The 23,149-nt window shown below is 37.2% G+C and overlaps 1 protein-coding gene and 1 long non-coding RNA gene across 4 annotated transcripts in view; one reads left to right on the top strand and one right to left on the bottom strand.

Moving 5' to 3' along the window:
• EXOC2 (exocyst complex component 2) overlaps positions 1-23,149 on the bottom strand; it is a 280,017-nt gene that overhangs the window by 133,996 nt on the left and 122,872 nt on the right. For all 3 annotated transcript variants that reach the window (XM_019419921.2, XM_019419920.2, XM_053904947.1), the window contains 2 exons: positions 19,213-19,338; positions 14,684-14,808 (listed from right to left, as the gene is read on the bottom strand). In XM_019419921.2, the coding sequence (XP_019275466.1) occupies positions 14,684-14,808; positions 19,213-19,338 (251 nt within the window). The remainder of the gene's footprint in view (positions 1-14,683; positions 14,809-19,212; positions 19,339-23,149) is intronic.
• LOC109249492 (uncharacterized) lies at positions 1,664-16,019 on the top strand. The gene is made up of 4 exons (XR_002072607.2): positions 1,664-1,767; positions 12,923-13,030; positions 15,037-15,150; positions 15,817-16,019. It is a non-coding gene; the product is annotated as an uncharacterized LOC109249492 (long non-coding RNA).

Below are 23,149 nucleotides of genomic sequence, written 5' to 3'. Positions count from 1 at the left end.
GCAGAAGAATGAACCTGGACCACTTTCTTACACCATACACAAAAATAAACTAAAAAATGGATGAAAGACCTAAATGTAAGACAGAAAGCCATCAAAATTCTAGAAGAGAAAGCAGACAAAAACCTTTTTGACCTTGGTCGCAGCAACTTCTTACTCAACATGTCTCTGGAGGTAAGGGAAAAAAAAGCAAAAATGAACTATGGGACCCCACAAACCCCACTGTCACCTCAGAGCTTCATCATTTCTGACTTTATAAGTGGCTTACCTACTCACTCAGGGGTCGGTCCCTTTGGTAGCTCTATGTTAATTCCTGTCCTTATCTTACTCACCTGATTTATCAGTAAATTTGGTCAACACTACTTCCAAAATACAAATGAAATCCATCATCTTCTTTCCAACTCCACTAACAAACCTTAATCCAACCACCATCATTTCCTGTCCAGACAGCTTGAACAGTTTACCCACTTTGATTTTTATTCCCTGCCAATTCATTCTTGAATAGGTAACCAAAGTGGTCTTTTTAAAACCAAAACTCTGATCAGGTCACTCTACCACTTAGAGTCCATGCATGGCTTCCTACCACACTTGGAATATAAATCCCTTACCATGTCTGTACAACAAAGCCCTGTCAATTGGTCCCTGCTCAGTATACTCAGGATGTTATGACCTTCTGTTTTTCAAATATGCCAAACTCTTTTCCTTGGCTTTGCATGTGGCATTGTCTCTGCCTAATACATTTTTTCTCCCTGATTCTTCGTGAGGTTATTTCCTTCTCATGCTTTGAGTTTTAGTTTCAATATCATCTCCACAGAGAGATCTTCCAGGATCTCCATCCCACTACTGACATTCTTTATCTTAGAACCCTATTTTTTTTATAGCTGTTAGCAAAATTTAGGATAATTTTTTAAAAATTTATTTTGGGGAACACCTGGGTGGCTCATTTGGTAAAGTGTCTGACTTCAGCTCAGGTCATGATATCATGGTTCATAAGTTTGAGCCCCGCATCAGGCTGTGCGCTGCGCACAGAGCCTGCTCTGGATCCTCTGTCTCCCTCTCTCTCTGCCCCTCCCCCACTCATTTCTCTCTCTCTCTCTCTCTCTCTCTCTCTCAAAATAATAAACATTTAAAAAAATTATTTTGGTTCTGTCTCTCCAGGAGGAGAGAGATCATGTTTATCTCGGTCATCTTTATATATTTTTTTTCAATTTATGCATGTGTGGGTTATGTGTACATACACGTATACGTGTGTGTGTATGTAAATCTATCAGTGCCATAGAGTGTTCAGGGTATTCATGAAATATTTGGTGAATGAAGGATCACCTAGGGTTAGGGTTAGTGTTCTTCAGGACCTCCTGGGATATATTTCAGAAAGCCTGAGGGCCCTGAACAGTACTGTAATAATCTGAAGGTTTTCTTTAAAAAACTCAAAGTCTTGGGTCTCCACATGGCAGACTGGCCCTTTGAAGGGTATCTGCTAGGCATAATCCTATGATATACTCCTGAAAAGTCCAACAGACTTACTGTTCTCCTAGAGATTTAAGATATCAACAAAAGGGTATGCAGAAGTTTAAGAATTTCCTAGGGGTTAGGAGGACTACTGTAGGTGTGGAATTCAGATGTTGCTGAGGAGCCCTGTACCTACTGTGATGTCAGGAGGCACAAATGACACTGGAATTCTATACTGCAAAATCTAAGTTAAGGACCTTGTGATGGTTAAGTCTATGTGTCAACTTGACTGCACCCCATATTCCTTTAACATTATTCTGGGTAAGTCTGTGAAGGTGTTTTTAGATGAGATTAACATTTGAATTGGTAGGCTGAGGAAAGCAGATTGCCCTCCTTAATGAGGGTGGAACCCACCCAATCAGTGGAAGGCCCGAATACAACAAGAAAGCTGACCTTCCTCCAGTAAGGGGGAAATCCTCCAGCTTGACTGCTTTGACTGAGGACACTGAACTGAAACACTGGTACTTCCTGGGTCTTAAGCCTCTTGGCTTTCAGACTGGAACTACAACATAGGCATTCCTGGGTTTCCTGCTTGATTACTGCAGATTTTGGGACTTGTTAACCTCTATAATCATGTGAGCCAATTCCTTATGGTTAATCTTTCTCTTTATATACACAGTTAGATACAGAATCAACATCCTATTGGTTCTGTTTCTCTGAACCCTAACACACGCTGGTTTAGTATGTTGTGGACAAAGGGATGAAGCTCTGAAATAAAGGCGCAATTTGTTTCAATAATGAGTCAAGCCAGTATAAAATTCTAAGTATACTGATCAGTTGGTGCCTTTCTAATTATATCTGTCACAGTACCTAATACTGAACTTTTTGTTAAATGGGCTAGTTATTTCATAGTCCTTCTGTGAAATATTTTTAAATCAAAGAAAAGAGTGAAAAGCAATTTTAAAAATTTGATTATTTATCAAAATTAAAACTAAATTTTGACCATCAAACAGGTATTAATGAGTGCATAATGGCATCTACTAGACAAAATAATCTGTGAACTTTAAGGACTGGTCTCCAAATATATAGAGAGTGGAGGGGGACAGGAATTAATTGTAAGTCATACCTCTTAAAATTATCAATTAAAAAAACAGTTACTTATTATTTTAATTTGATGAAGAGTCAAATATCTTTAACATACTGAACTATATAATTTTTGCCCTATTTTTAAAAGAAAATCTAATTTGGGAACATAAAGTGCATTTTAATCTACATTTTATGAGTTATGCAACTTAAAAAATGTCAATTACTAATGTTTAAAATTATTTGGATGCTTTACAATTTTTCATTCCAAATTATACTATATTTAAAATATGTCTAAAGGTGAGATCTCAAGCTACTGTTAACCATTTCTTTAAAAACCTTAACTCTTTCCTGCACACACAGACCAAAACTACTTTGTGGTGAGACCAACGGCTAAATTTCACTGTTTTGATTCACGTATGTTACTTCACATGGGCATGACTGGTTTGAAGAACTATTTTTTAAACTGTTGGAAACTCCATCTAAATATTTAACGGATGGGCTCTTAATATAGCAAATAGTTACTATAACTAGAAAAAATTTTTCAGGTAAATTTTGTTTAAATATTACAGAGCTTTCTTGTATGAGTTTGAATACCAAGTATCAAAAACCTCAGAACTCTTCCCAGTTTTAATATATATAATTAAGTTTCAGGATTTCACTAGTAAACTGACATGGTAGGCACACGTTCCTAACTCATCCATTCCTTTCTAGTACCCTTCAGTGTCTTTCTAGCTTTTCAATAGAGGGTTGACAATTTAAAAACATGCCCAGATCTGCATAATGAATTACACTCAATTAACAATAATTACTATCAACTCTTAAAAGCTTACAAATACCACAGACATATCCAATTCAGTACAACTAATGTTTCACTAAAATATCCCAGATCAAGGGACACCTGGGTGACTCAGTTGGTTAAGCATCCGATTCTTGATTTCAGCTCAGGTTATTTTATTTTATTTTTTTTATGAAATTTACTGTCAAATTGGATTCCATACAATCGGCTCAGGTTATGATCTCACATGAGACTGAGTCTCAGGTGGGCTCGATTGTGAGACTGAGCTTTCAGCATGGAGCCTGCTTGGGACTTTCTCTCTTCCTTTCTCTCTCTCTCCCTCTCTCTCTCTCTCCCTTTCTCTCTGCCCCTCCCCTGCTCCCGCTCTCTGAATGAATGAATGAATGAATGAATGAATGAATGAATAAATACCCAGATCAAAAACTTGGGAATTTTACAAACTCCAAAAAGACTCAAAATAAGGCAACTACGATCCTTGTGTGGTAGGCCACCTACGAGAACCAATCAAATTGGAAGGAAGAAACATTTGACTGGAAACAAATAACTAGGTTTAAAATCCATTTCCTAAGGTACTAATGCTTTTGATGAGTCAATCTATCTTGACATTATTCACCATGACTCTAGTAGTTCATCAGTCCACTATTTCTTAATGCTACTAAACTTTGTTCCCTGAATACCTATTATGTGCCACGCCAATGAGATTTCAAGTACTAGAACAAATATTTTTTTTCCAAATAATATGAGCACATTTTCATTTACCTGCTGGACACTGCTATAAGTACTCCACTGACATTAACTCGTTTAATTCTCAAACCAGAACTATACAACTAGGCATAAAGAAGTAAAGTTATTTGCCTAAGGTCACAGCTAGTAAGTGAAATATATTGGATGTTTCTATTAAAACACTTCATGTTCTGTAAGAGGAGCTGTGCACACAATCTGTCCAAGGCACTTATATGGAAGCATCTACCTTTCCAGTTGTCATGAGCAATCAGGATTAGAGACAGAGCAGATAAGAAGGGGAAGTTATGCCATGATATGGGTGGTACAGCTGTTCCCCACTGTGGCAGAGGGCAAGAAATCCAAACCTGTCCTCAGCACACAGTCACACAACTCTCATGCAGCTAAGAGGGATAAAAATGCAAACTGATGGAGACATGTATGAAAGCGGAATGTTGAGAAAACTTTTTTCAGGACACCAGAAAAGCTGAAATTAAAACATTCTCTTCCTTGGTTTGGGAGGAGCTAAGATGGAGGTGTGTAGAAAATAGAGGTTTGTAGAAAATCCTAGGCTTGTCCTCAAATACCACTAGATAACTATCAAATCATTCTGAATACCCAAAAATCTCCCTGAGGACTGACAGAACAAACTATACAACTAAAGGAAGAGAAGAGGTCACATCAAGGAAGATAGGAAGTGCAGAGATGTGGTTTGAGGGACAAAGAGATCACAAGTGCTGTGGAGGAGAGGAAGTCCTGGTCTTGGAGAATGGCAAGAGAGAGAGTGGAGTGCCCAGGGAAATGCATAAGGAGAACACTTCCCCAAAGCCAGTGGCTGGGAAAATGAGAAGAGCTGATTTTTGTGAGTTTTTGCAACCAGTAGGGCTCAAAGACTGGAGTTGTAGAGGTTGGCAGATTTGGCTGGGATAGAGACCTGAGGGCATTGCCCCACTCCTGGAGAGAAAGCAGGCAAGCAACCCTGGTGGCAGACAGAAATCTGAGGATCACCTAAGGTGCACAGGGAGAGACTAACTGTTTGCTTTTCTTGAAGCATACCTGTGAGAGGTAACATTCACAAACACACCTCTTGGGGGACAAAAGAACCAGAGGGAGCCATTTCCTTTGCCTGCACCTAAGCACAGGTGCAGAGACATGTGCTGAGGGTGGCAAACCTGGACACTGACTGTTTAGCCTACTTGCTCCAAATCCCACACCCCTGAACTCTTGTGTGACTGCTCTTCTGGGTTAATCCTCCATCTGTCCCAACCCAGGAAGACCCTCCCCCAGAAGACCAGCACAGGCCCCCACTATAGCAGCTCCTTAAAGTTTGGAGTTTTAAAGTTTGGAGTTTTAAAAGTCAGCAGGCTTGGCTGGTATATAACCCAAAGTGCACTGGACTGCTCCAGGCAGACAAATAATGTGGACACAGATAGCATGAAAACACCAATCTGAGCAGTGCCTGGGTGGCTCAGTCGGTTAAGCATCCGACTTCGGCTCAGGTCATGATCTCACAGTCTGTGAGTTCGAGCCCCGCGTCGGGCTCTGTGCTGACAGCTCAGAGGCTGGCGCCTGCTTCAGATTCTGTGTCTCCCTCTCTCTATGCCCCTCCCCTGCTCATGCTCTGTCTCTCTCTGTCTCAGAAATAAATAAAAACATTAAAAAAAATTTAGAAAAAAAGAAAACACCAATCTGAAAACCCCCTGGAATGAATGAGGGGGAAATTATTCACTTTTCTGGGAGTGCTTCTCCAAGACCAGCAAGCATGGAGACCACTCTCTGGAGACAAAGAAGCTGGCTAGCACCATTTTCCCTCCCCTCTCCCTCAGCATAAACCAACTTCAGTAAACAGCACAGTCCCAAAACTGGCTCCCTCACCTACTTACACCAAGTCTTGTCCCCCTGCACTCTACTGGTACTGCTTTTCTTGGGCAAGTACACCTAAGAACCAGCACAGTAGGCCCCTTCCTCAGAAGACCGGCACAAACCCCCACACGCACTACATCTACTAACTATAGAGTTCTTCAAAACGTTAGGTGTGGTGGAAATAGCATCAGATCTAATTTAACAAATAGACCAGAGCACACCTAGTTAAAACTGGACATGCTTTGGCCAAGGTCCAAACACTCTCTGATGCAGACAGGGGAAACTCTGTAGACAACTGACCTGAGGGATAAAGCAGACAAAAATACAGCAGCAGAGTACATGCAGTACACACCAGAGACACTTCCTGAAGCTCCAGGCCATGGACATTATAGGACTACTCTTTCATAAAGCCATCACTCTCAGGAGCAGGAGAAGACAGAGACCCAGATAAAGTACACAGATGGAGGAATTCATCCCAAAAGAAAGAACAAGAAAAGGTCACAGCCAGAGATCTAATCAAAACATAAATAATATGCCTGATGCAGAATTTAAAGCAACAGTGAAAAGGATACTTGCTGGGCTTGAGAAGAGTATGGAAGACATCAAGGGGACTCTTACCACAGAGATAAGAGAGATAAAAAACAACCAGTCAGAAATGAAAAATGCAGTAACTGAGATTCAAAACAGACTGGATAAAATGACCACAAGAACAGAAGAAACACAGGAATGAATAAGTGATATAAAAAACAGTATAATGGAAAATGAAGCCAAATAAGAGAGAATGAATTATGGATTGCAAGAACAGACTTAGGGAATTCACTCAGGGAATTCACTGACTTAATTGAATGTAATAACATTTTCTCATAGGATTCCCAGAAGAAAAAGAGAAAGAAAGGGGTGACAGAAGGTTTATGTGAGGAAATAACAGCTGAAAACTTCCCTACTCTGTGGAAGGACAGACATCCAGATCCAGGAGTAAGAGAGAACTCCCATCAAAATCAACAAAAGCAGACCAACCCCAAGATATACTGTAGTTGAATTTACAAAATATAGTGATAGCAAAAAATCCTAAAAGAAGACAAAAGAAGTCCCTATACTACAATGGAACACCCATAAGGCTAGCTGCAGATCTCACCACAGAAACTTGGCAAGCCAGAAGGGAGGGGCACAATATATTCAACACACTGAATGGGAAAAATTTGCAGCCAAGTATAATCTACCCAGCAAAGCTATCATTTAGAATAGAAGGAGAGATAAAGAGATTCCCAGACAAAGAAAAACTAAAGGATTCTGTGAACACTAAGCCAGCCCTGCAAGAAATATTAAAGGGGACTCTTCGAGTGGGAAGGAAATACCAAAAGAAAGAAAGACTAGAAGGAACAGAGAAAATCTCCAGAAACAATGACAAAACAGGTAATAAAATAGCACTAAATACATATCTATCAATAATTACTCTAAATGTAAATGGACTAAATGCTCTTTTGATTAAAAGACATAGGGTGTCAGAATGGATTAAAAAAAAAAAACCCCACAACCAAACCCATCTATATGCTGCCTACAAGATATTAATTCTAGACCTAATGACATGTGCAGATTGAAAGTGAGGGGCTGGAGAAACATTTATCATGTAAATGGACTGTAAAAGAAAGCCAGAGTAGGAATACTTATAACAGACAAACTAGATTTTAGACCAAAGACTATAACAAGAGATTAGAAAAAAAGGAAAAGCCACTATATCATAATAAAGGGGACTATCAAACAGAAGACACAACAATTGTAAATATTTATGCCCGCATCATGAAAGTGCCCAAATATGTAAAACAATTAGTAACAAACATAAAGGAAGTCCTTGATGATAACATAATAATAGTAGGGGTCTTTAACACCCCCACTTACATCAATGGACAGATAATCTAAGCACAAAATCAACAAGAAAACAGTGTCTTTGAACGACATACTGGACCTGATGGACTTAACAAATATATTCAGAACATTTCATCCCAAAGCATCAGAACATTATTTTCAAGTGAACATGGGGACATTCTACAGAATAGATCACATACTAGGTCACAAATCAGGCCTCACAAATACAAAAATTGTGAGATGATACCATGCATATTTTCTGATCATAATGAAATGAAACTTGAAGTCATCCACAAGAAAAAAATCTGGAAAGATGACAAATACAAAGAGATTAAACAACATCCTACTAAAGAATGAATTGGCCAACCAGTAAGTCAAAGAAGAAATAAAAATAATACATGGAAACAAATGAGAATGAAAACATGATTATCTAAAACCTCTGGAATGCAGCAAAAGTCATCCTAAGAGGGCAGTATATAGCAATACAAACCTACCTCAAGAAGCAAGAAAAGTCTCAACCTAACCTTATACCTAAAGTAGCTAGAAAAAGAACAACAAACAAAACCTAAAGCCAGCAGAAGAAGGGAAATAATAAAGATTTGAACAGAAGTAAATGATACAGAAACTAAAAAACAATAGAAGAGATCGATGAAACCAGGAGCTGGTTCTTTGAAAAAATTAATAAAATTGATAAACCCCTAACCAGGCTTATCAAAAAGAAAAAAGACTCAAATCAATAAAATCACAAATGAAAGAGGACAAATAACCAACACCACAGAAATACAAACGATTATAAGAGAATATTATGAAAAATTATATGTCAACAAATTAGAAGAAATGGATAAATTCCTAGAAATATATAACTACCAAACCTAAAACTGGAAGAAACAGAAAACTTGAACAGACTGATAACCAGCAAAGAAACTGAATCAGTTATCAAAATCTCCCAACAAACAAAATTCTAGGGCCAGATGGCTTCACAGGGGGAATTCTACCAAATATTTAAAGAAGAGTTAAGGAGCACCTGGGTGACTCAGTCAGTTAAGTGACTTCAACTCAGGTCATGATCTCACGGTTTCAGTTCAAGCCCTGCATCGGGCTCTGTGCTGACAGCTCGGAGCCTGGAACCTGCTTCAGATTCTGTGTCTTCCTCTCTCTCTCTTTGCCCCTCTCCTACTAGTGCTTTGTCTCTCTCTCAAAAATAAATAAACATTAAAAAAATAATAATAAAATAAGAAGAGTTAATACCTATTCTTCTCAAACTATTCTGAAAAACAGAAATGGAAGGAAAATTTCCAAATTCATTCTATGAGATCAGCATTACTCTGATTCCAAAAACAGCAGACTCCACTAAAAAAGAGAACTACAGGTTGGTATCTTTGATGAACATGGATGAAAAATTCTCAACAAAATACTAGCAAATTAAATCCAACAGTACATTAAAAGAATCATTCAGCATGATCAAGTGAGATTGATTCCTGGGCTATAAGGTGGCTCAATATTCGCAAATCAATCAACATGATACAGATATTAATAAAGAAAGGATAAAAACCATATGATCCTTTCAGTAGATGCAGAAAAGCATTTGACAAAGTACAACACTGCTTTCATGATAAAAGCCCTCAACAAAGTTGATTTAGAATGAACTTCAACATAATAAAGGCCAATATGAAAAATGCACAGCTAATATCATCTTCAATGGGAAAAAACTCAGAGCTTTTCCTCAATAGTCAAGAATGAGACAGGGATGTCGACTCTCACCAGTTATTTAACATAGTCCTAGCCATAGCAATCAGGCAACAAAAAGAAATAAAAGGCATCCCAATAGGTAAGGAAGAAGTCAAACTTTCACTGCTGATGACATATACAGAAAATCAAAAGACTCCAGCAAAAAATTGCTAGAACTGATACATAAATTCAGTAAAATCACAGGATACAAAATCAATGTACAGGGGCGCCCGGGTGGTTCTGTCAGTTAGGCATCCAACTGCGGCTCAGGTCATGCTCTCATGGTTTGTGGGTTCCAGCCCTGCACCGGGCTCTGTGCTGACAGCTCAGAGCCTGGAGCCTGCTTTGGGTCTGTGTCTCCCTCACTCTCTGCCTCTCCCCCACTCTCACTTTGTCTCTCTCTTTCTCTCAAAAATAAACGTAATAAAAATTTTTTAAAAAAATCAATGTACAAAAAGCTGTTGCACTTCTATACACCAATAATGAAGCAGCAGAAATAGAAATTAAAGAATTGATCTGATTTACAATTGCACCAAAACCCATAAGATACCCAGAAATAAATTTAACCAAAGAGGTAAAAGGTCTATAAAAAAACACTGATGAGGGAAAATAAAAATAACACAAAGAAATGGAAAAACATTCCATGCTCATGGATGGGAAGAACAAACATTGTTAAAGTGTCTACACTCCCCACAGAAATCTACACATTTAATGCAATCCCTATCAAAATACCACTGGAATTTTCATAAAGTTACAACAAACAATCCTAAAATTTGTACAGAAGCACAAAAGAACCTAAATAGCCAAAGACATCTTGAAAAATAAAAGCAAAGCTTGAGGCATCATAATTCCAGATTTCAAATTATACTACAAAACTATAGTCATCAAGACAGTATGGTAATGGCACAAAAAGAGACACATAGATCAATGGAACAGAATAGAAAATCCAGAAATGAACCTACAACTATATAGTCAATCTTCAACAAAGCAGGAAAGAGTATCCAGTGGAAAAAGACAGTCTCTTCAACAAATGGTGTTGGGAAAAGTGGACAGCAACATCCAAAAGAAAGAAACTGGACCACTCTTACACCATACACAAAAATGAATTCAAAATGGATGATTGACCTAAATGTGAGACAGGAACTCATCAAAATCCTAAAGGAGAAACTCTCTGACATCAGCTGTAGCAACTTCTTATTAGATATATCTCCTGAGGCAAGGGAAACAAAAGCAAAATAAACTATTGGGATTTCATCAAAATAAAAAGCTTCTACACAATCAATAAGCAATCAACAAAACTAAAAGTCAACCTTCAGAATGGGAGAAGATATCTGCACATGACATATCGGATAAAGAGTTAGTATCCAAAATCTATAAAGCACTTATAAAACACAACACCCCAAAAAACAAATAATCGTTAAAAAATGGGCAGAAGACATGAATAAATGTTTTTCCAGAGAACACATACAGATGCCTAACAGACACAGGAAAACATGCCCACCATCTTTATCATAAGGGAAATACAAACCAAACTACAATGAGATATCACCTCACACCACTGAGAATGGCTAAAATTAACAACACAGGTAGCAAGAGTTATTGGTGAGGATGCAGAGAAAGGGGAACCCTCTTACATTGTTGGGTGGAATGCAAACTGGTGCAGCCACTGAGAGAACAGTATGGAGGTTCCTCAAAAAGTTAAAAATAGAACTACCCTACAATCCAGCAATTGCACTACTAGGTATTTACCCAAAGGATACAAAAATACTAATTCGAAGGGGCACATGCACCCCAATGTTTATAGCAGTATTATCAACAATAGCCAAATTATGGAAAAGAGTTCAAATGTCTATCAGCTGATGAATGGATAAAGTAGACATGGTAAAGGATAAAGAATCCAGATTCTAAGAGACATATACACCCTGATGTTTATAGCAGCATTATCGACAGCCAAACTACGGAAAGAGCCCAAATGTCCGACTGCTGAATGGATAAAGGTGTGACATACATATGTGTGTGTGTGTGTGTGTGTGTGCGTGCACACGTGTGTGCATGCAATGGAATATTACCCAGCCATCAAAAAGAATAAAATCTTCCATTTGCAATGATGTGGAAGGAGCCAAAGAGTATTATGCTAAGTGAAGTAAGTCAGAGAAAGACAAATATTATATGATTTCTCTCATATGTCGAATTTAAGAAACAAAACAGAGGAACATATGGGAAGGGGAGTGGAGAGAAAAGAGGGAAACAAACCACAAGAGACTTTGAATGACAGAGAACAAACTGAGGGTTGATCAGAGGTTGGTGGCAGACAGGTTAGATGGGTGATGGGTATTAAGGGGGGCATTTATTGTGAGGAGCACTGGGTATTATATGTAAGTGATGAATCAGCAAAGTCTACTCCTGAAACCAATATTATACTATATGTGAACTAGAATTTAAATAAAAATTCACAAAGATAAAAAAAAAAAAATAAAGATTTGGTGTGTGTGTGTGTGTGTATGTATGTGTGTGTGCGTGTGTATGTGTACACATACAATCAATGGAATATTATTCAGCCATAAAGAATGAAATCTTGCCATTTGCAAGAATGTGGATGGAGGTAGACAGTATTATGCTAAGTGAAATAGGTCAGTCAGAGAAAGACAAATATAATATGATTTCACTCATATGTGGAATTTAAGAAACAAAACAAATGAACATGGGAGGAGAAAAGAGAGGCAAACCAAGAAACTGACTCTTAACTATAGAGAACAAATTGATGGTTAGGGAAGTAGGCAGAAGGGGAGGAGGTAGGGCAGTAGAATGGTTTAAATAGATGAGCATTAAGGAGGGCACTTGTAATGAGCCCCAGGTATTGTATGTAAGTGATGAATCACTAAATTCTACACCAGAAACCAGTATTATACTGCATGTTAACTAACTAAAATTTAAATAAAAATTTGTAGAAAAAAAAAAATAAAGCATTCTCATCCTCAGTAGCAACAAGCAACTCTGCATTTATCAAGGGCAGCCAAACTCTACATTTATTTTATGGAAGACTCACTTCCCTTGTATAGTTAACTTTTCAATAGAGTTTTTGTATAATCAAGTGATACAAAAAGACAGAAGACATACATTATTTAAAGCTATAATATTTTAATGTTATAAAGCACAGTAACTAATACACTGCTGAAAAGGAAGAAAAAAATATGGTGATAACTCATGCTTAAGAGTTCAGTTTTTATGCACTAAGGAGTTTTGTCATACACTATAGTTTTTCCATTTTTCATACACCAAGGAAATTTTATGGTTTAGATAACTAACCATTCATACAAACAAGGATCTACCTGGTTTAAAAGAAAAGAGTCAGTGAACCAATGAGAATTAAACATTCAAAGGAAAACAAATTGCTCCAGAAAATAATTCTATTTCTTTTAGAAGTCGCGTGAATAAATGTCCATGGGTCAAGAGAGAAAAGATGGACCCCTGGAGTACCAAGACACCCAACCACTTTCCATGAAGGAGAAGAGATCTTGAACCACAAAGGTGTGCTTACATTCAAAATACCAAAACCAGTTAGCCCTTTCCATATCCAATTTCTATGTTCTATTTCTATGCAAGTATAAAAGAGCAGGAAATAGCCATTATCCTCATGAAGATCTCTACCTGTCCCAGCTCCCAGGGACAAAAGGAGTTCTCTGTAGAGAGACAAAACCAGAGCTATCTTCTCCTTGTTACAGGTGGGGCCTCTTTGGCAGCTGAAGGTGAAGGGCATTAGTGTCTACACTCCAGGGCCTGGGGGCTTTTCATGGGGCACTTGAACTGAGAGTCTAGAATGATGAGTCTGAATTCCGTGTGCTACACACAAAAATCAGTCATTACTGTGGAGGGAGAATGCCACAGGCTGAGGGGCAAAGCACAAGATAGCACCCCACCCCTACCCCAGGTGGTATCTGTGTGATATTCCTGGACACTCCCAGCTACCCAAGAACAAAGGAAAGGGGTTTAAATGCCTGCAACTAAGGCAAATGAAAAATTAAATTCCCTTACTGCCTGCAGCCCATTGACAAGTCCTTGAAACCAGCAGAGTGACCTAGCTTTAGGAGCTCAGCTGCCTCCATGATGACACTTTGCTAGGGGCAAAAGAGAACCTTGACTTAACATTGTCTCAACCTCCTGAGGATCCTGTAAATCTATTTCCTTTATCTCAACTGCTCCAGGACATATGCTGGCAATCATGCTCCAAGCTTATGGCCCCTGATATGCATCTGAAGGGTCTCCTGACTGAGGTTTTATAAAATGGTGATAAGGGTGTTTCCCCAGCAACAGCTAGCCCCTCTGAGGTCCTGAAAACCTTGTTTCCAAAATTTCTTAGAGACTTATTCTGTCCCTGACTCCCTCCCAACCTGAGGGAATATAATGAGTTATCCCTCAGGACCCCAGTGCAGCTCTTCCTGCCCATGGGTCCTCTCCCCCATGCTTTAATAAAATCACCTTTTTGCACCAAAGACCTCTTCAAGAATTCTTTCTTGGTCGTTGGCTATGACCAAGACCACACCATCACCCCAAAATGTCATCAGTTACTTTCTGTTCATAATTTCTATGCTACCAATTATATTATGATTAAGACACTAAGTGAATGTGCGACTTTTGAAAATTTAAATGCAATAGCTTCTATGCGCTGATCACAGTGGACTAGAAAACAAGATCATTTAATTCTTTCCAGCTAGAAACCTCCATAATTACATGGGTTATTTCAGAGCCATGTGCAAGCTCCTTTTACCTTTGTTTTATCTTCGTTTTACCATTTGTTCATAATCAACTGTACAATAATTTCATCTATAATTTTACCTAACTGGCAATCTACTCAACTCTAAATCCTTGAAGATATTTCACATTTTCTTTTTTTCTTTAACTGATTCTCATTTAATCCTCATGACCACCTTTTGAGACAGATACCCCTACTCTCTTTTTACATTTGAGAATACTCTCAGAACAATGAAGTAACTTGTTTAAGATCATACAGCTATGAAGTGTTAGAGCTTTATAGAACTCTTAATTAATCTTAAAATATCTGACAATATTAATAGGCTTTGGGACTCAAGTTTTTAAAAAGTCACTTAGAAACCTAAATTTTTTAAGACTAGAAGTTAATTCACAATGACTTAGCGACATCTACAGTCAAATTTGTATACATACCTCACTGAAAAGGCTTCCATTAACATAAGAAATCCAGAGTTTCCAGAAGTTAGGCAGCTGACTTAAAACAAGCTTGGTCAGTTTTTCAACAAATGCCACCCGGTGAGGAGTTTTGTATCTCCATGCTAAGGGGGGAAAATACTATGAATATACTTTGAGTCAAGAATAAAAATTGGTTTCAACATATTACTGCTCCCCCACCAAAAAATGTGTTGCACTTTGTCCCACTTTGGCTACAGAGCTTTAATTTATTGATAGACCGATATCAGTAAATGTTGTTTTCCACATCACACTACCAAAGCCTGCCAGCACACAGAATACACTTTAACCAGAGGTTCCTGTTTTTAACAAAGGGGCATGGCAGACTGGTCTGGAGGGCACAGCAGGAGAAGGAGAATGCTTTGGCTTTTCAACCTTGTCTTCAGGATGTTCTACTTCCCTCAAAAGTCCTACCCTCAAACAGCAAAGTAAGGCAAAGTCAGGGCAAGGCCAATTAGCCTTAAATTTGAGGCAAATTATCAACCAGTTGGAAATACCACTGTATGGGGGTGCCTGGGTGGCTCAGTCAGTTAAGTGTCTGACTTCGGCTCAGGTCATGAACTCACAGTTCTTGAGTTTGAGCCCCACATCCAACTCTGTGCTGACAATCTAGAGCCTTGTGCCTGCTCCAGATTCTGTATGTCCTTCTCTCTCTGCCCCTTCCCAGCTTGTGCCATGTGTGCGTGCTATCTCTCTCTCTCAAAAAATATATATAAACATCTAAAAAATTAAAAAAAAAAAAAAAGGAAATGCCACTATGATAACTTGATTCATTACTGAATTTTCACCATGTATAAAGGAACATATTCAAGTATAATCATATAATGAATAACTTCCCATGACAAAGAAATTTAAGAAAAAATAAAAATACTGAAGTCTCTTGGGTTACATATCATTTAATGCAGTTATTGTTGCAAGTGGGAAATAATATCTTATAGATTTCTTATGGGAATAAGTTCATTGGAATAAAAACAAATTAGTAATTCAAAGAGCATTAATCACTTCCAATCTCTTTCCTTTTTCTTTATTGCATTCTTTCCTGTTTCCTTCTTCCTCCATGCCTTGCTTCCTGGCCCTGCTGTTCTGTTTCACAGCCTCCAGCAGGAGCAGGCAGAGGCATCCCCACTGTCCAGTTTCACAGCAATGATCAGGAGAACTTCTGGGGTCAACTTCTAACTTCTATTCAGCAATTTCAAAGACCGGCCAGATAAGAGAACTTTATTAACTCCTTTATCAACTGTCAGCTTCCTTTCAAATTACTCCTAGGCAAAAAGTTTTGTTGCTATAATTACTGTTGTTATTCTGGGGGGGGGGGGGGGGGGGGGAGGAGGGAGATGGATTTTATTTATTTTAAATGTTTCGTAGTATTTTAAAAAGACAAGATGTGGTTGGAAAAGAAAGCTTAAAAGGTATACAGAACAAAGTCTATCTCCCACTAGTTCTCCATTTGCCCAGTTCCCAGCTGCAGCCATAAGAAACCACTGTTATTAGTCATTTGTGATTCTTTCTGAAATGTCTTTTATATACACAAGCAAATATAAATACATATTCTCCCCCCCCCCCACCCATCCAAATGTTCTTTCACACAAATGAAAGCAAACTCAAGACAATCTTTTGACACTTGGCCTTTTTTTCATTTAACAGTGGATCCTGAAGTTCTTCCCTATTCGTACATAAAATGTTTCTTTTTTTCCCCCCACAATTACATTTGTGTACAGCTGACCCTTGAACAATACAGAGGCTAGAGACACCGATCCCCTGCACAGTCAAAAGTCTATGAATAACTTCTGACTCCCCAAAAACTGAACTACTAATAGCCTACTGTTGACCAGGAAAGTTACCAATTACATAAAGCAGTCAATTAATACATATTTTATGTGTTATATGTATTATACTGTACCCTTACAATAATACCTTTTTAATTTTTTCTGTATTTCAATGATACCTGGTTCATCTTAAGAGTTTTTTCAAATTGTCACAAGTCTCCAAAAAACTTTCCAATATATTTACTGAAAAAAATTTGTGTATAAGTAGACCTACACAGTTCAAACCAGTGTTGTTCAAGGGTCAAATGTATTTCATATTTTGTATGTATGATAATTTTTAAAAATTCCCTTTTAATGGATAAGACTGTTTCCAATGTTTTGTCATTAAAATTAGTACTTCAAAAAAAAAAAACCAAAATAAGTGTTTTAATCAATAACTTTTTACCTACAACATTTAGCACATATGCAAGTATCAGTGTAGAATAAATTCTTAGAACAAGAACTTCTAGGTCCAAGAGTACATGAAGTTGTGATTTTGATAAGTATTATTAAACTGTCCTCTACAGGGATTCTTTACACACCCACCAGCAACACACATAAACACATATAAGCTTCTTTATAATCTTACCAATGAACAAACCAAATACATAAAACCTGAAACAATAAAAATTTAGGGATTTTGCCAAACTCATATCCCATCGTTCTTACATAGCCTTTTAAATTTTTATTGTAAGTGAGGCTGAATACCTGCCTTCATATACTTAAGAGCCATTCAGACTTCCTATTTGTGGCCTACAGAGCCTCTTTACCTCTTAGGTATATTAGCCCTTTGTCTATGAGTTGGGGGGAAAAGCTTTAAATTGTTGTCACATATGTGAAAGGCATAGTTCTTTATTTAGGGGTACATTACAAACTGTACTTGTCTATTTGGCCAATATTTGTTAAGTGTCCTGTGTCTTAATCCTGTGGCTATACCATAACGTCTGTCTGTGATGCTGACCACTAATACTGAATGAACAGAACAGGTCTTTGCCTTCATGGAGTCTACAGTTGAACAGACAACCAATGAAAGGAGTCCTAATGATAATGTGATATGAGTCTAATGAAATTAGAGGTATTTTTCATCTTGAGACAGAGCTGAAAGAGACAAACCAAATACAGATAAGCACTATTTTCCAAATGGCAGGCAGCATGCTACATAGCATAGACCACAGCCCAGTGCATGATGGGCCAATGATAACAAATAGGAGAAGAAAATCTAAAAACTGAAGCACTGAAGCACTGAAACACGTGCCTCATGTGGTGGCAAGTAGACTGTTATGATATCTTCCCCCAAATTAGTGTTTCAAAGGTTTGAGCTCCTCCATGCAGCTATATTGATCATTACTTATATAACACTATTGTGAGAAATTCAACTAGTATCCTTATCTCATATATTCTTTGCAAGACTATTTGCTGGGAAATTAAAGTGAAAACATCCTATGCTGAACCAAGTCCTTGTTGGCTCTGATGCTGAACAAGCTCTCTGAGTGGCCTGGCTTACTGCACTTCCATGTATTCTACATATACACAGTATATAGACATTCTACATATATAGACCACTGGGTCTCAAAGATCAGTCTGTCATGGAGAATGCCTCCACTCCAAAGAAAAATAAGGAACAACTGTTTTCTCACCAACGTAAAGAAAAATTTCTTTAAAAACAAAACAGAGGGGTGCCTTGGTGGCTCAGTCAGTTAAGTGTCCGACTTCGGCTCAGTTCATAATCTCACGGTTCGTGGGTTTGAGACCCACGTCAGGCTCTATGCAGACAGCTCAGAGCCTGGAGCCTGCTTCAGAGTCTGTGTCTCCCTCTCTCTCTGCCCTACCCCACTCACGTTCTGTCTCTCTCCCTCTTGTTGTCTCAAAAATAAGTAAACATTAAAAAAATTTAAAAAATCACACACAAAAAAGTAAACTCCAATACTTATAAGAATAACATAAAATACTTTAAAATAAACTTTGAGGTATTTACTTTTAATATAAAGTAAGATATTTCTATTAGCCTATTTGGATTTCTTTTTTTTTAAAAAAAAAATATTCTTAAGTAATCTCTACACCCAACATGTGCCTTAAACTCACAACCCCGAGATCAAGAGTCACATGCTCTACTAACTGAACCAGCCAGGTGCCCCACCCTAGTTGGATTTCTTAGATTTGTTATTGAGGTTATAAATAACTAGTGACTAACAGCATTTAACTGGTACCCAAATGCATTATAACCAATATATTTTGTATCTCACACAGGTAAATAAACAATAGGTAAATATCAACTTTACAAAGGAAATGTAATATAGTTAAAATTCAAGATACTTTATTCTCAGGAAAAAATGGTTAGTAATTAATATATTATTAACCCTTCTTTCTAAACCAAGTTTTAAAATGCATACAAAAGGTGTTTCTCTGTACTGACTATAGAGATTACTTTTATTACAAATGTCATCTTAAAGAATTTCTCACAAAATATTTTCTGTAGCATATTTTTTAAAAGTCAACCACAGGAAAAATTAAAGTAGACTTTAACTATGTATGTTGAATATACATTCACCTGTGAAGGTTGGTAATACTTAGCAGCAGCAACACAAGGAAAATTTCTAATTTTCCTTGGACATTCAAGACAAAAATGTTTGAAATTATACAAGTGCAAATTTAAAAGACAAAGTAGGAGTAGAGAGAGATACTTACTGTCATCTCGACCAGACTGAAAGCTGCTGCCCCTCTTCAATGACGCTGTCTGACTAAGATGACCCAACACCAAGGGACGTGTATCACTGTCCAGATCCAACATGGGACTGTGAAGGCCTGGGGTACCTAAAAGAGAGGTGACATTTCCATACATTCCATATATTCTTATTTTGTTGATGTAATGAACTGCTTCTCAGAGTTATTTCTTGATCAATTGTTCCGTTCTTTTAAATAAAACATTCACTAAGCAAAATAAAAAATGTTTTCTCTTAATAGCTTTAAAAAGTCATTCCCACCATGACAGATTTGTAGGATTCAATCCATTTCTTTGGCTTAATACAGAGAGGTAACAAACCATGAAAGAAACTTATGTTTCATTTTAGAATGAATATTCAGCAATACTGGCAGGGGCAAGGGTGGGACAAAGTCTACAAATAAAAATCAGGATGAGACATCCTTTTTTGAAAAACAACTTGGCGCTTGGAAGTCACGGAGTTCTGATTCTTTTAATGGAGCAGACTTACAGCATAAATCTTTAACTTTCCTGTAAAATTTAAATCTCCAAATCCTATGATTTCTTTGGTATGTGGGATTTGATCCCCTATTTCTATTCCTGATGCCAGCCGCCTAATTTGGATCCTTCCCACCTCACACTGTTAATATTCCAGAAGCCTAACATTTTACTACTGTCCAGAAACTCTCTTTACTGTCTGGATTAATATCACCAAAATAGTGCTTTCTTGATTCTCTTCTCAGAAGTCTTCTAGAAAACCCTTAGACATCCAACCCAGGGGTGCCTGGGTGGCTCAGTCAATTAAATGTCCAGATTTGGCTCAGGTCATGAGCAGGCACCCTGTGAATTCTAGCCCCACATCAGGCTCTGTGCTGACAGTTTAGAACCTGGAGCCTGTTTCAGATTCTGTGTCTCCCTCTCTCTCTGCCCCTCCCCTGCTCATGCTCTGTCTCTGTCTTTCAAAAATAAACAAACATGAAAAAAAAAATTAAAAAAATAAATCCAACCCAAATTATTCTAAGAACCAGGAAACATTTTTTCCTAAAATGGATATCAAGAACTATTCACCTCCCCCATTCGTGCTCTGTCTCTCTCAAAAATAAACATTAAAAATTAAAAAAAAAAAATAGGACTTGAATTACAGCTGCTCCATGAAGTCACCTCTTATTCCAACTCAAAGTGTTACCTATCTTCTCTGCCTTCTGACACAAGTGAAAAGTAACATAATTCAACTGACTTGACATTCTACCTTCTGATGTTCATTAACAGTCAAGTTACTCCTGTTTCCAAATCAAAATACTATATTCTCAGGTATAAGGATTAAATATTATATCTGTGTCCATAATCACTGGACCTTCTGCAAATAACTCCCTCAATATATACTGAGTGACTGGTACTAAATTATTCAGTAAGAACTCTATTCCTTCTTTTATAACTTAGTAGAATAATAAAAGCTTATAGATTTGTTTTCAGATGCAAAAGATAAAACATATCTATGCCACTGATAATATTAGTTATTCAGTAACACTGACAAGTATTTATTGAGTACCTCCTATGTGCCAGTAACTGTAGACCCTGAGGATAAGGTGATGAATAATAGACAAGGCTCTGCTCTCAAAATGTTTACATTCTGGTAGTGGAGGCAAAAAAATAAAGAAATAAATTAAAAAATACAGTAAAAACATGCTATGGAGAACCTGCCTTCACAAGCTCCTCCTAACATGAGCCATTTAAAATGATACACTATGAGCTATTTCCTTGTATTCTCACAAATTCTACTAAGGTAGGGTTTGTAAAAATAGAAATTAAATCATTTGAACAGATTTTTTAGTGGAACAGAATTTTATTGAAGACATACTATGTTCTACTAAAGTGCTAAACATAAATACTTTATTTACCTGCATTTCTACTTTGGAAAACAAAATAAATGATATGTGATACAGAGTAAAAAAATACAGTGGAGAAACAGTATTTTTATAATTGATTGTTTTCTGTATTAAAGAAGTTGTGTGTAGAAGCTTTAATGATATGACATTTTCCTTTGCAGTTACACAGTTGCCACTGCTATTAACTGTAGAATTCAGGAAATTAGTATCATAATATCAATTTTCTGACATACTTTAATAGGAAATATAAAGAAGACCAAACTTATTTAGCATCACAATAAGTACTTACATTAAAATTATAAATAAAATTTTATATAAAAAGGTACAAAGAATGTTTTACTTAAAAAAGTTTTTTTAAAAATATTTATTCACCTTTGAGAAAGAGAGTGCAAGCTAGGGAGGGGCAGACAGAGTGAGAGACACAGAATCCGAAGCAGACTCCAGGCTCTGAGCTGTCAGCCCAGAGCCCGACGCAGGGCTCAAACCCACGAACTTTGAGATCATGACCTGAGCCAAAGTCAGATGCCCAACCGACTGAGCCACCCAGGAGCCCCTAGAACGTTTTAATTTTAAAATGTTAAAAGTTACTCTTCAAGGTTTCAGAAATATACATTTTAATTTTATTTTTTTAAATTTTTTTAATGTTTATTTATTTTTGACAGAGAGAGAGAGAGAGAGAGAGAGAGAGAGAGAGAGAGAGAGAGAGAGAGAGAATGAGTGGGGGAGGGGCAGAGAGAGAGGGAGACACAGAATCCGAAGCAGGCTCCAGGCTCTGAGCCATCAGCACAGAGCCCAACACGGGACTCGAACTCACAAACCGCAAGATCATGACCTGAGCCAAAGTCGAACACACAACCGACTGAGCCACCCAGGCGCCCCCCAGAACTATACATTTTTAATTAAGAAGGAAAACACTTCCTAGTTTCCTAAAAATACATTATGTACCATTCCTACAGAAAAACATAATTATCATTGTTCAAGTAGATCCTCAGAAAAAGATTTTCCCCATAAATCATGTCTTTACAACTTTAATTTAAATAGTTTAATTTTAAGTAATTTATGAAGTTTAAGTAAATCTTGGAATTTTGACCATATCATCATTTTCTATAATATCAGGAAAAGAAAGTTTAACATGAACTGATTTCTTAATTGGCAGTGTCAAATTACCATCCAGTGTAGCACAGCATCAGGGAGTTAAAACAGCATATACACCCTCAGGACTAACCAGCATCTGGAACAAATCTGTTAAGACACATTTTTGCTGAGTGACCAGAAGATAGCGCAACAGCACCACACACATTCATCAGCCCTGAAAACTCAACAGTGAGCATTAAACTCGCAAATGCATTTCTCTAACATTTTTTTTCTTTTTACTCAAAGAAAAGGTCTTATCATCAGTTATTTTACAGGGAATTAGGAAGTTTATCCTTTGAAGAGAAAATTAAAACATTTTAAATCTCATTTATCAGAAACTATTTACTATCAAGTGTCAAAAGAAAAAAATCCTTGAGGATTGACAGCCCTTTTAAACTTAAATTACATGATGTGGCATTCCTACACTATAAAATCATTACAAATATGAAGTAGTTTTGACGATAAGTAAAAAGAAAACAAAAAATGAGAAAAACTATTTCTGTAACATCAAATCAACAAAAGGCTTTAAAATACCTTACAAGAAATCAGCATATTTTCTTGGCTGTTTTACAACACAATGATAGCAACATCTTTTGATGTGTTCATGAGACATACATACATTATACAAAACATATGTTTATTAAATGAGAATAATTAGGAAGTTTCATAAAATCATGCTCTGACTTATGTGCAACTGAAACTTATGTTACTTACTTGTGTTTTCCCTGACAACCTAAGTTATCTGTCCCTGCATACAAGATGGTGTTCAAGTGTATACACACAACTTCAGTTCTTTCATTAGAATTTTAGCTTGCAATGGAACATTTTACAGGTGACAGAGACTAAAGTTTTTGTAAAATTGTGTTTGACTATGTCTTTCTCAATACTGCACTAGGTTATGAGA

The sequence above is a fragment of the Panthera pardus genome, unplaced genomic scaffold, assembly GCF_024362965.1.
Source record: "Panthera pardus isolate Hobbes unplaced genomic scaffold, ASM2436296v1 HiC_scaffold_17, whole genome shotgun sequence".
In the NCBI taxonomy this organism is placed as follows: Eukaryota; Metazoa; Chordata; class Mammalia; order Carnivora; family Felidae; genus Panthera; species Panthera pardus.
This window is presented reverse-complemented; position numbering and strand designations above follow the sequence as displayed.